The sequence below is a fragment of the Motacilla alba genome, chromosome 29 (genome assembly GCF_015832195.1).
Source record: "Motacilla alba alba isolate MOTALB_02 chromosome 29, Motacilla_alba_V1.0_pri, whole genome shotgun sequence".
Taxonomy (NCBI): Eukaryota; Metazoa; Chordata; class Aves; order Passeriformes; family Motacillidae; genus Motacilla; species Motacilla alba.
In genome coordinates this window covers 284,657-297,672 of record NC_052044.1, presented here as the reverse complement: position 1 = coordinate 297,672, position 13,016 = coordinate 284,657, and the positions used below count along the sequence as shown (strand labels likewise).

At 56.2% G+C, this 13,016-nt stretch overlaps 1 protein-coding gene across 1 annotated transcript; it reads left to right on the top strand.

The window, feature by feature from the left end:
* Positions 1 to 2,202: 2,202 nt before the first annotated feature.
* LOC119712682 (keratin, type II cytoskeletal cochleal) lies at positions 2,203 to 12,814 on the top strand. Its single transcript, XM_038164210.1, has 9 exons — positions 2,203 to 2,953; positions 3,696 to 3,904; positions 6,413 to 6,473; positions 7,088 to 7,183; positions 7,842 to 8,006; positions 8,496 to 8,621; positions 9,992 to 10,212; positions 10,725 to 10,759; positions 11,638 to 12,814. Exons 1-9 carry the CDS (start codon positions 2,567 to 2,569, stop codon positions 11,823 to 11,825), a joined length of 1,488 nt encoding a protein of 495 aa, XP_038020138.1. The 5' UTR covers positions 2,203 to 2,566; the 3' UTR covers positions 11,826 to 12,814.
* Positions 12,815 to 13,016: the final 202 nt, after the last annotated feature.

Here is a 13,016-nt window from a genome sequence, read left to right as displayed (position 1 = left end):
CATCCCTCAAGGTATCCAAAGAATGTGGCACTCAGGGCTCTGGAGGGGATTGGTCACAGCTTGGACTCCATGATCTGGGGGGGCATTTCCAGCCGCAGTGATCCTGGGATTCTGACAGCCCCATCCAGGAGGGGCCATCCCCTGGTAGAGCCTCCTGCTCCTTGAGCCTGGAGATGGATCCCAATATCCCGAATCCATGCCCCAGCCATGAGCCCACGCAGGCATTGGGAGGTGTTGGAACAACAGATGTGGGATCCAGGGCCAGAGCCCTTTGGATCAGGAGCCACCAGCAGGCCCTGTGCAAGCAGAACCTATGGGTGCTCCTGCTCCCAAAAGCTTTCAATCCAAACACAGAAATCCAGGCAGGCAGCAGGAGGGATCCCCTGGCAGTGCCTGTGGAATCAGAACCTATGGATGCTCCTGCTCCCAAAAGCTTTCAATCCAAACACAGAAATCCAGGCAGGCAGCAGGAGGGATCCCCTGGGATAACACAGGAGGAGTGGAAACCCCAAAAGAACACATTCCCAACACATAATTTCACTCGCCTGCAAAGGTCTGCCTCTTCCATTACAATATTTGAGTTTGTTAATTTATTTTTTTTGCACTTTCCAGCTGTAATTGTGAGCCTGGCTTGTTTTCCCAAGGATTCACGGAGGGATTGGTTGTTTGTGGGGGTTTGGCTGCTCTGGGAGCATCAGAGCCAGTCCTAGGTGTGCAGGGCCAGGGGGGATGTGACTCCCAGCACGGCAGGCAGGGAAATCACTTCCCCAAAAAGTCAGAAGTGAGCTCGGTGTCACCAAACCCCGATCCCTGGGGTCACTCACTAGGGCTGGAGGAATTTACCGGTCGGGGCAGTTGTGGAACAACCCTGGGTTGCCATGGAACAACAACACAACAAACCCTGGGATACCTCTGGTGGCCACGTGGCTTCAACCTGGGCTCGGACAGGGGATATCCACCTGGCAGGGGGGGAAGGGAGCAAAACTGGGAACAGCAAGCAGAGGATGAGGCTTCTGCTCTCACCTGGATTGCTCGTGGTGCGGGGAAGGAGGGTTGGGGCTGGGTTGAAGATGGGCTCACCCTCACCCAAATCCAGGGTGAAGTCTAGCTCCCCAGTGCTAAACTGGAGGCTGCTGGGAGCAGCTCTGCCTTTGTGGCAAAAGGTTGGGATTCGCCTGCCTGGATTGCTCCTCCCGTGCCTCTCGGGTTGTGTACAAGTCCCTGTGTGGTGATCCAGGCTGGAATCCAGCCTGCTAGCAGCCAAAGCCGGGTGGGAATCGTTGCCTGAGCATCAGTCCCACACTCGGCTTCCAGCCCTGCTTTCTCAGGACATCCCAGCGCTGTTCCAGCCAGGCTGTGTGAGGCTGGCACTGTCCTGTTCCCAGCTGTGCCTGGATGGATGGATGGATGGAGAGATCCCTGTCCTGTCCTCCAGCCTCAGGGGAGGTGCAGGGCATGGCTGTTACACTCCACTTCGTTTACACTCAATGGATTTTTTTTTTATAATCCCAGGATCAATTAGGCTGGAAAAGACCTCTGAGATCATCGAGTCCAGCCTGTGATAGTGGGAGCCAAGCCAGGTGCAGGGCTGGCAGGAATCCTGCAGGAATCCTGCCCCATCTCTCTCTTCCTGGATTGAATTCCCCCTTTTCTCTCTTTAAAAAAAGAATTTCCCTGCAGCAGCCAGGCTTCTCCTCTCCCCCCAGAGCAGGACCGGTGGATTTTGAGCAGGCTGAGTTTGCAGCCAGCCTTATCTCCCTGTCCTGGGGACAGAAAAGCTGAAGGGTGACACTTTCAGGCCAGACTTTGAAATCTCCTGGGGAATTTACGACCTGATAGTGAAGGGCTGAGGCCCTCTGGGACTATTTGGAAATGGTGAAAACCCCGAAACCCAATTTTTTTATCTGCTTTTTCTTCATAGAACTCCAAAATTTAAGCAGGGGCCCAGAATGTTGAGGCATGACTTTAATCCTGTCTCCTTCTGAATATGGACTAAATGTTGGGTGGGACGCAACCCTCCTTACCCACCTCGGTTTTAGGGATTTATTTGAAGGATTAGCAGGAGAGGGAAGGGCAAACATATCCCCCTGGGCAGGCAGGCTCTGGGTGCTGCTGGCAGGGCCCGGGCAGCGCGCTGGTTGATATTAAACAGCCAGGACCTGGCGCCGGGGCCCCTTTATCAGCTTTGGGCCGTGCCCAGGGGAGAACCCGCCTGCAGCACTTCCAAATCCCTGTGTGTATTCCCGGTGCCCCCCCTGCCCGTCTGGGCAGGGGAATCCGCGGGGAGCGGGGCCGCGCAGGTGGCAGAGGAGCGCGGCGGGGACACGGCGCCAGGTGTGTCCTGTCCCTTCCCTGCGGCCCTTCCCTCCTCCGCTGGAGGGTGGGAACGCAGCCAGGCACACCCAGCTCCGAGCAGTAAAACGATCCCTGCGGTGCCCTTGGGCCAAGCCCAGCTTTTCTAACGGATAAAAGGGGAGGCAGCGGGAGCGCTCTCACTCCTCCGGGCTCCAGCGCAGCCTCTCCGAGCTTTGCAAGAGCGAGGCGCAGCACCGTCCCTCGGAGCAGCATGTCCCGCTCGGTGACCTTCAGCTCCCGCTCGGCCGCCGGGCCAGCCCTGAGCCAGGTGCGGGTCAGCTCCGTGTCCTCCAGCCGCAGCTCCGGGCTCGGCCGCGCCGGCGGCTTCGGCAGCGCCAGCCTCTACAGCCTGGGCTCGGCCGGCAAGAGGATCAGCCTGGGAGGGGGCAGCTCCTTCAGCGTCCGCTCGGGCTACGGCTATGGGGCGGCGGGCTTCGGGGGCAGCCTCAGCCCCGGCGGCATCCAGGAGGTCACCGTCAACCAGAGCCTCCTGACGCCCCTCAACCTGGAGATCGACCCCAGCATCCAGAGGGTCCGCAAGGAGGAGAAGGAGCAGATCAAGACCCTGAACAACAAATTCGCCTCCTTCATTGACAAGGTGAGGGTTTGGACTGGCTCGGAGCTCTGGGGGTGCTGGACAGTAGGTGGGACCCAAAATTGGTTTAATCACGAATGGGGTGAGGATCGCTCCTGGAGAACGTGATGGGATTTGCCCGCTGCAATCAAATAATTCTTATTATTCGATGTATTAAAGCCCTGCTGGCGTTGCCAACAGAACAGGTGGCCTTGCTCGGGCTGCCTTGGCAGCCCTGATTTACCTGGGATTGCCCAAATGGGGGTGCAGGCCTTGCACCCCCACCCCAGCACCAAATCTGGGGAGGGAGAGGCTCCGGAGGGAGTTGTCCCAGGAGAGCAGATGGAACCAGAGACTGTCCCAGGAGAACAGATGGGACCAGAGCCTGCCCTGGGTGTTTATGCTGCCCTGCACATCTTGGCTCTCCTGCACTAACTAACCTTGTGTAAATCCTGCTCTGGAATCCCTGAAATGTCAGGAATCCAGCCCTGGAGTTGGAGCAATTGGAGGGTTTGATGTCTGGGGCAGGTTTCTGTCAAGTGTCAGCCCAGCAGAATCTGATTTTCTTTAATTCCTCCAAAGCCTCAAAGTCACAAGCCAGGTCCCAGAGCAGCCAACCTCCTCAGCATGGTCTCCATGACCCTCCTCTGGTGCTTCCCGTGAGCACCCAAATTCCTGGGCTAGGATTCCCACCTGCAGCCCATCCCCTGCAGGGTAAGCTCCCCTCTCTCCCACCATCCCAAATGACCCCTGCGCTCCCTCCCAGGTGCGGTTCCTGGAGCAGCAGAACAAGATGCTGGAGACCAAGTGGAGCCTCCTCCAGGAGCAGAAGACAACGCGAAGCAACATCGCTCCCATGTTCGAGACCTACATCAGCAACCTGCGGCGGCAGCTGGACGGGCTCCTGGCGGACAAGGGGCGCCTCGAGGGAGAGCTCAAGAACATGCAGGACCTCGTGGAGGACTTCAAGACCAAGTAAAGTATCAGTGTCCCCCTGATGAGGTGGTGGAGCTGCTGGCTGGGCCACCGGCTGGGCACGGATGTCCCCGGCTCTCCTGCCAGGGGGGGAGATGTTTCCTGGCCTGGAATGAGGTGTTTAGTCCAGGGAAGCTGCCTGGATTCTTCTTGCTCGCTGTTTCTGGCACCTTGTTCCTACATGGGCTGGTGCCTCCATCCTCTTGGCTTTGCTTTGGGGCCTCCTCAGGCTTGGAAGTGGCATTCTGGGGCCTCCTCAGGGCTGGAGGTGACATTCTGGGGCCTCCCCGGGTTGGAGGTGGTGCTTTGGGGACTCCTCAGGGTCAGAAGTGGCTCTTTGGGGTGGCTGGAGCCCCGAGAGTTCCACAGGAGCTCCCGGCTGATTCCCTGGGCAGGGAATGGCGCAGCTGCCCTGCAATTCTTCAGTGACTTTTCAGTGTCACCTGGGAGGAGCTCCAGAAGAAAGGTGGCCTTTGTCCCAGCCCGGCCCAGCCCAGCCCAGCCGGGAAATGCCTCTGAAAAGGGAAGGGAAGAATAGGACGGAGCTGGCAAACTGGATCAGGCAGGAACTGCAAACAAACAGAGCTGATAATCCCCAGGGTGTGTTTAGGGAGGGTCAATACCCAGAGGTTCCCAAAGGGCTGCTTGGGAATGATGCTGCCCCCAGCCCTGCCTGGTTATTCCATCCACAGTCGGCCTTGGGATCTCTGCAAGGAGCAGGTTTGCAGGCAGAGGGATTAAACCCCAAAGTTTAGTTACGTTTCCCATGGATTCCGTCTGTGGACTCGTGGATTTATTCCTTTAGCCTACAGACCCATGGAAAGCCAAACGCTCTGTCGAGGCTAAGGGAAGGGAAGCAGGAATGAGGAGCCGAGGGAGTGAGGATGCAGCACCTGCTGCTCCCCATTTGTATTGAGAAAATCTCAGTTACAGGTGGGGACCCCAAACCATTATGTGCTCTGGGGATGCCTGTGGCCTTTTTTCCATAGGTTTGGCTTCCACAGGAATCCCCAGGTGATATTTAGGGGAGGAAAGGCTCCAGGGTTGACACCAGCCCCTGACTCAGGAATTGCAGTGGGAGAGGGTGTGGAGCCAGCTGGGGTCATGCTGCCCGTGGGGCTCAGTTCCAAGGAGTGAGTGTCCTGGGCTTTCAGAGGGGTGTTGCGACAATATTGGATAATTTAGGAAGAAATTCCTCCCTGTGGGGATGGGGAAGCCCTGGAATGGATTTTCCCAGATTTCCCTGTGGCTGCCCCATCCCTGGCAGTGCCCAAGGCCAGGTTGGACAGGGCTTGGAGCAGCCTGGGATAGCAGAAGGTGTCCCTGCCCATGGCAGGGGTGGGAATGGGATGGGCTTTATGGTCTCTACAAACCCAAATCATTCCAAGATTCCATGCTTTACCAGCTCACTGACCAGCTTGGTGGAGCTGCCCCCAGGGAAATGAGGGATTTGATGATCAGTTCTGGAGGAATTCCGTGTTTTTACCTCTCTCTGCTGATCCCTTGTGTGCGGAGGTGGCGCCTCTGCGTCACTTCCCGGGATTTATTCCTCTGGAATTGCACTGGCAGCCCAGTGACCTCCAGAGGGGCAAGGTCCATTGATCCTGGTGTGGATGGGCATGATTCCAGGTCGGAGCGGGAGGGAGGCTGGGCAGGTGAAGCAGCTCCTGCTTTGGAAGGCAAATTCCAGCCCTGGCCACGCAGGGCCCATGTAAATAAAGAGCCTTAACCTGGCAACAATTCCCAAACTGCCAAAGTGCTTCCTGCTCTGTTCCTTGGATGGCTTTCAGGATTCCCAGATCCCCAGAGCAGGTTGGGACTGGATGTTTGGGCAGGTTGGGAGTGCACAGATGGGTCCAGGTGGGCTCCAAGATCCAGATTTGCAAATCAGTGGTGGTCCTGTAAAATCTGTGGAGAGGGATTTTTATCTGCTGGAGACCTTTAGGTGAACCCTGGAGATTTCCAGGTGAGCCCCTCATCTGAGGGTGAGCACCTAAAGAACTGGAGTCACCAAGACTGGAATTTGGTGAGGCTTTGGAGGAAAATGAGGGTAATTAATTACCTTTGGCTCTTCCCAGGACAGTGCCATGTGTCCAACACCTGCAAAATGTTGCCAGTAGTCTGGAGTAGGGAAGTGCAGAGTGGAAGCAGCTCCAGCAGGTGCTGGGATCAGCCCAGAGGAGTTTGTGGGATCTGTTTGTGTCTCTCCTGCTTTGAATTTGCTCCCTGAAGGGTTGGTGACAAAGTGGGGGCACAGCCCAAAGGAGGAGCAGGAATCTTCTGAGGCACAGGGAATTTTAAGGATTGTGGGGGAGCAGGGAGGGGATGCTTTTCAGGTGGTGTGGAGCAGCTCATCCAGAGCAGACCTGTGGCACCCCTGGGGAATTGCTGGGCTGGCTCCCAAGAAATGGAGGGATAGAGAAGAGAACCAGGACAACCTTTCACTGGGATGTTTTTCCTTTTATCCAGGCTCTAGCTTCACAGAAATCCCTTTTTTTTTTTTGGCAGGTACGAAGACGAGATCAACAAGCGCACGGCGGCTGAGAATGAGTTTGTGGTGCTCAAGAAGGTGAATATCATCGTGGGTCAGGGAATCCTCACCTGGCTTGGGTGGGAAGGGACCTTAAAGTGCATCCCGTTCCCACCCCTGTCATGGGCCCAGGGTGCTCCAAGCCCCGTCCAGCTTTGGACACTTCCAGGCACGGGGCAGCCGCGGCTCTTCCCTGGGATTGATCATCAGTGTGTGCAGCCCTTCCCCCCGTTTGCCCCTACTCACAGTTTACTCTTTGCCCTACTCACGGTTTACTCCAGCTCTGGTGAAGCTCTGAGGGGCAGAGTTCCAGCCAAAGGCAGCTCAGGGGAAGCCTTGAGGTCTCCACACATAGAGGGAAGAGCTGTTGGGTCCCAGGGGTGTTGGAGATAATGCCAGATCTTTCTTTGGGATCTTTCCTGAGGTCTCCGTGTCCAGCCTGACACTGAACTCGCAAACAGGGATCCAAGGGATCCCCAGGACCCTCAGGATCTGCACTCCAGCAGCTTTCAATGGCCTGGGAGATGATTTGTAGGCCCTGGGGTGCCACTGGAGCTGGTTTGGGGAACTCTCCTTTGGAAGCCACCGGAGGCTGGGTGGGCTCAGACATCAAAGCTCCACAATCTCAGTGGGTTATTCCGCGTTTTTTCCAGGATGTGGATGCTGCCTACATGAACAAAGTGGAGCTGGAGGCCAAGGTGGATGCTCTGACGGATGAGATCAACTTCCTGAGGGCTTTCCATGAGGCGGTGAGGACCCTTCTTCTCCTTCAGAGGGGGAGAGCAGGGAATGCTGGCTGGGAAAATGAACTTGGGGAAGGTGATGGATCCATGGGGTCTTTCCTTCCGTAAGCAAAACTGTGCCTGCAAGTGAAGTGATTCCTCTGAATTCTGTGGATTGTCCCTGTGTGGGGTGTGGGATGGATGGATTGCAGACAGAAGGGGACAGACATTGTATTTGGGATGCTGTTTGTATGAAAACAAGGAGAACGAGTGGCCGGGGGAGGTGGTGCTGTGTGATAGGAAGGGAGGAAAGCTGCCTGTTCCAGGCTCCTTCCTCCTTCCCATTGTTTGCCAGAGCAGGGATTGCCTGAGCTGAACACACTTTCTTGAGAGAGGTGCTGGAATCTGGCCCCTCCAGGTTCTGCAGCTAGCTGGGTTGTTGTCTAAGGAATGGGCTAACAGTGGGATAAGCAGCCCTGCTGCCAAAGTAGGGATAAACAGCTCCAGCTCTGCTGTTGGTTGTTGCTCTGTGCTTTGCAAGGTTGCTTCCCTCCTCATTAATAATTATTTTGATGGAATTCTCATCTGCCTCCCATTCCCTTCTCTCCCTGGAATTTCTCTTTAATTGGCTTCCGAAAGAGGGGCCCTGAAACCTCACTGATTAACGGGCTTGGTTTTCCTGCAGGAGCTGAACGAGCTGCAGGCCCAGATCTCCGACACCTCGGTGGTGCTGTCCATGGACAACAGCCGGAGCCTGGACCTGGACAGCATCATCGCCGAGGTGAAGGCGCAGTACGAGGAGATCGCCAACCGCAGCCGCGCCGAGGCCGAGTCCTGGTACCAGAGCAAGGTGAGCTCTGGCAGGGGAGAAGGACCCAGGGACACCTTGGAGCCCCTTCCAGGGCCTACAGGAGCTCCAGGAGAGCTGGAGAGGGCCCGAAGCGATGAGAGGCAGGGAGTGGCTTCCCTGTGCAAAAGGGCAGGGATGGGTGGGATATTGGGAAGAAATTCCTCCCCGTGAGGGTGGGGAGGCCCTGGAATGCATTTCCCAGGGAAGCTGTTGCTGCCCCATCCCTGGAAGTGTCCAAGGCCAGGTTGGATGGGGCTTGAAGTAGCTGGCACAGTGGAAGATGTGCCTGCTCATGGCAGGGGTGACACTGAATGGGCTTTAATGGGCCCATTTAATGGGCTTGGTCCCTTCCAAGCCAAACATTCCATGATTCCATGATCTCCGGCTGTGTCAGCACCTGTATCCCCTGTGCCATGAGAGGGGGGAGCTCTATCCCGCTCATTCCCTGCCATCCTCACCCCGTCACTCTGTGCCACTGCTCTGTCCCAGTACGAGGCGCTGCAGGTGACAGCCGGGAAACACGGGGATGACCTGAGGAACACCAAGAATGAGATCACGGAGATCAACAGGGTCATCCAGAGGATCCAGGGGGAGATCGAGAACGCCAAGGCCCAGGTGAGGAGCTGCCCCTCTCCAGTCCTTCTCTGGCCTCAGAGCTGGGATCTGACGCTGATCCCTCTGGGGACTGGGGACAGCATCTGAGGGAGTGGCTGGAGCTGTGTCTGGGGGGGTCAGTCTGGATATTGGGAAAAGCTTCTTCCCCCAGAGGATGTCTGGCACTGAACAGGGGCTCTCCAGGGAATGGTCACAGCCCCAAGGCTGCCAGAGCTCCAGGAACCTTTGGACAACACTCTCAAGTGTTGAATTTCAGGGTTAGTGGGATTTTTTAGGGTTGTCGTGTGCTGAGCCATGATGGTCCTTGTGGGTCATTTCCAGCTCTGGACATTCTGTGAGGTTAGGGATGTTTCAGGGGCCTGGGTGTCACACAGCCCCTTGAATTTGGAGATTTTGGAGATCTTGTCCAACCTTCACAGTTCCATGGTCTGTAAGAGCCATTCAGGGGGGGCTGCACCACTCATCCTGAGGGATTTTAGTTCTGCTGGGGGAGGGGGGGCGTTGGAAGCAGGGCAATCCTGCCAGGAAGGTGGATTTGAAAGAGGACGAGTGGAAATCACTCCTGGGACACAGAGGGGCCCCCACACAACCCTGGTGGCCTCCTGTTCCTGGGATCATTGTCCACTCCCTTTCCCAGTAGGGAACACCATGTTTGGGCACACACAGAGATTTGGGGAGCTCTGTTTGCTTTCATGGGGTTTTATCGCTTTATCAGGGCCGTGGCTGAGGCCTGGCCTGGAGCTCCCAAGGCTCCAGATAAACCTGGTGATTCATCCCGGATTATTTGGTTTCAGGGCAGGGAGGCTCTGGCACCGGCCAAGAGCTGTCCTGGTGGGGCTCCCTTGGACAATGGATGGGAGCACAAAGCCTCTTGGGAGCCCTTTGTGCCAGGCATGGGGGTTTGGGAGCTCCGGGGGCACAGCTGAGGGTTCCCTGGGGCCCCACGGGGCTGGTCTTGGGGTGGGTCTGGGTGTTTGGGTTGCTCCAGGTGTACTCCAGACCACACCTGCCCACATCTCAGCCAGAGCCTGCCCAGCTCTGAAAAAAGCTCTGGGGAAATGAGCAGAGGAAACCTGAGCTTTCCTGAGCCCCAAGGGATCTGTGGGATGTGGAGGATTGGGAAGCTGAGGATCACCTGAAAAAAGTGTAGCCAGTGGAGAGAAACTTGGTCTTCTTCTGGGAGACCTTGGAAGGAGATGAGTTTCCATCTCCATCCAGTGCCCAAGAAACCAGGTAGGGGTGAAGTCCCGGGGATCCAGTTGAGCCTCAGATCCACAAAGGGGGTCCGGGCAGCAGAGCCAGAGGTTTGGAGCCCGGGACCCTCCTCCAGGGATCAGGAGCCCCCTGATGTGGCCGCTCTGTCCCCGCAGCGAGCGAAGCTGGAGGCGGCCGTGGCCGAGGCTGAGGAGCGCGGGGAGCTGGCCCTCAAGGACGCCAGGGCCAAGCTGGAGGAGCTGGAGGCTGCCCTGCAGAAAGCCAAGGCTGACATGGCCCGGCAGCTCCGCGAGTACCAGGAGCTCATGAACGTCAAGCTGGCCCTGGACATCGAGATCGCGACCTACAGGAAGCTGCTGGAGGGCGAGGAGAGCAGGTGGGGACACCTGGGGGGATTGGTGAGCAAAGATTCCCTGGGTTCCCTCTGGGAAGGATCCAGCCCTTTGCTCCCTTTGCCTGGGGACAGTGTGAGAGCCCAGTTCCGATTTCCACAAGGAAATGCAGACAACGAAACCTTTGAAAAACTGAGTCTGGTCCTGGAAATGCTTTGGCAGAAGAGCCAAACTGGCAGATTCTGGGGGAAAAAAAAACTGGGAAAAACAAGTGAAGAAGGAAAAAATTGGTTTCCGTCATGTTTGATGCTGTGGCAGAACATTTCCAAGTGGAAATCCTTGTGGGATTAGGACAGAACCTCTGTGCTCTGTCCTCTCCCCAATGGTGATAACAGAGCTGGTAAATGCAGGGCTGGAACAAAGCCCTGGAGGACCCAGGGATCCTCCCTGGATCAGGTACAGCTGGAGCAGTGACTCCCTGCCTCTGTCCTCCTGCTCGAGCCCCAGGAGCAAGGAAAGCTGAGTTTAATCCCTCCCCTCGCCTTTGTCTTTGCAGGTTGGCTGGGGATGGAGTTGGCAACGTCAACATCTGTGAGTGGATTTTGTTGTTTGTTGCAGTTCCACCTCGTTCTAAACCCTTGGAAAAGGGGGCTCAGAGTGCCCCAGTTCACCCAGTCCAGCCCCTCCTGAGTGGGAGCACCCTGAGGTGGGGGTGGTGCAGGGGCTCCATCCCGAGCTCAGCTCCAACTCACCTGGATGAAATTGGACTTGGGGCAGCACTGATCTTCCTTTCCTCCCATTTTTGTGTGGATAGAAAGTCACTACTGGGAAATGCATCCCCAGGGTTGGGAATTAGTGCACAGGTGATGGCAGAGGGCGTTTTTCCAGCTTGGGAAGTTTGGGATCCTCACCTGGCCCGGACCTTGGGCAGGAGCTGCTCTCTCAGGGATGCTCCAAACAGCAGCTCTGATTTTCAGCCGCTTAATTCCTGCTGGGAACTGGAGAACCACATTCCCACAGCTTTGGGGCACCAGGAGATAAGCTGAGTGTGCTTGTGAAATGGGATTCTCCATGGATTTTCTAGGGTTTCTCCATGAGGGCTCCAAGCTCAGGGGATCTTGAGCCAGGTTGGGTGATAGAGTGACAAGACAAGAAGGAAGAAGTTTAAGCTGAATAAGGGGAGGTTTAGATGGGATAGTGGGAAGAAATTCTTCCCTGTGTGGGTGGGGAAGCCCTGGAAGGGATTTCCAAGAAGGTGCCCCATCCCTGGCAGTGCCCAAGGTCAGGCTGGAGGGGGCTTGGAGCAGCCTGGGATAGTGGGAGGCGTCCCTGCGATGGCAGGGGTGGGACTGGATGGGCTTTGATGTTCTTCCCACCCAACCCATTCCAGGATCCCATGGGAGCCTTTCCTGAGGGTGCTGGGTGGGGGTTCCAGGAGCTCACGTTCCCTTTGCTCCTCTCCCACGCAGCCGTGGTCAGCTCCAGCGGCGGGGGCGGATATTCCAGCTCCAGCGGATTGCTGGGAGCAGGGATCGGAGGAGGCCTCAGCCTGGGATCGGGAATGGGCAGCGGAGCGCTCGGGTTCTCCTCCGGGGGCTCCTCCAAGTCCTACACCATCACCACCACCTCGTCCAGCCGGAGAAGCGTCAGGAAGTAACTCCAAGAATGGAGCTTGGCATTCCCAGCACCTGAGGGAAACTGTGGAAAGAAAAGTCTTGGAGCCTTTTGCAGGATGAATTGGCTGCAAAATGCCTGCAGTGCTGAGGCCCTGCCCCTGCCCTGCCTGGGCTTGATCCTGCACTCTTGGAGTTCAACCATTCCTCTGGGAGCAGGATCAAGCCTGTGGGGTGAAATTTATCCCGTGATGTAGGTGGGGTATCCCTCCTGTTACCCTTGTGCTCGGTACCCCCTGCTCCGGGCTGGATTTCACCCTTGGAAAGGCAAATCCCACATTTCTGCTGGGCTTCTGTGAAAGACCAGAAGATTTTCTCCCTTTAAAAAGGAGTTAGAAGACTCCAATCCCCCAGGCTCCTCAGCCCCTGCCGAGGGCTCACCCTGAGTTGGGTTTTTTAAATATACCAGGAAGAAAGCAGGCTTGGGTCTCCCCTTATTTTCTTTGGAAATGGGCTCAGGGTTGGGGTTCAACATTCTCCTGTGACTGAAGCTGTTTCTGACCAAAGGCAGCACTGACAAATTGATTTCAGGCTCCTTGTAGCAAAATAACTCCTCAAGAACCTCCCAAACCCTTTCCCTCTCTTTAAACGAAGCCCAGAGCTTGAGGGATCTAAAACTGCTTCAAATTCCATGTGTCCCACTGAATTGGGAGATAAATTCCTTATTTTTAGGTGTGTCTGTTTACCACTCCCTATTTAAGGGTACTTAGTGATATCTGGAGTCTCCTGCAGTGAGGGTTCAGTTGATGCCCCATTCCAAAAACTCCTTGTTCCTGCCAAAATGGGTCTTCAACAAACCAGGGAAGTTGTTGTTACTGCAGTGGGAAGAGTTTTTAGGGAACTAACTCCAAGGGCCTGCTCCCAGTTTTTGTGTTGATGTTCAGCCTTGTCCTGGCATTGGGGTTTGGGGTTGGATTTTTACACTTTTTATGTCTCTCATGAGTTGTTTAATAAAGTTTCCCTTTTAGCTGCATGTCCAGTCTCAGCCAAGTTCTTTGTGCTGCCCTGGGGGTTCAGGAGGAGCCTGCAGGAATCACCTTGCTGCCAGGTCTGGAGCCTGTCCTGGCTCTGTCAGCTGAAGCAGGGCTGTGGGCAGGGGCAGGCTTTGGGCTTTGCTGCCTGCACAGCTCAGTCCTGCCTGGATTCTGCCAGCCTGGAGTCTGGGCAGAGGGATG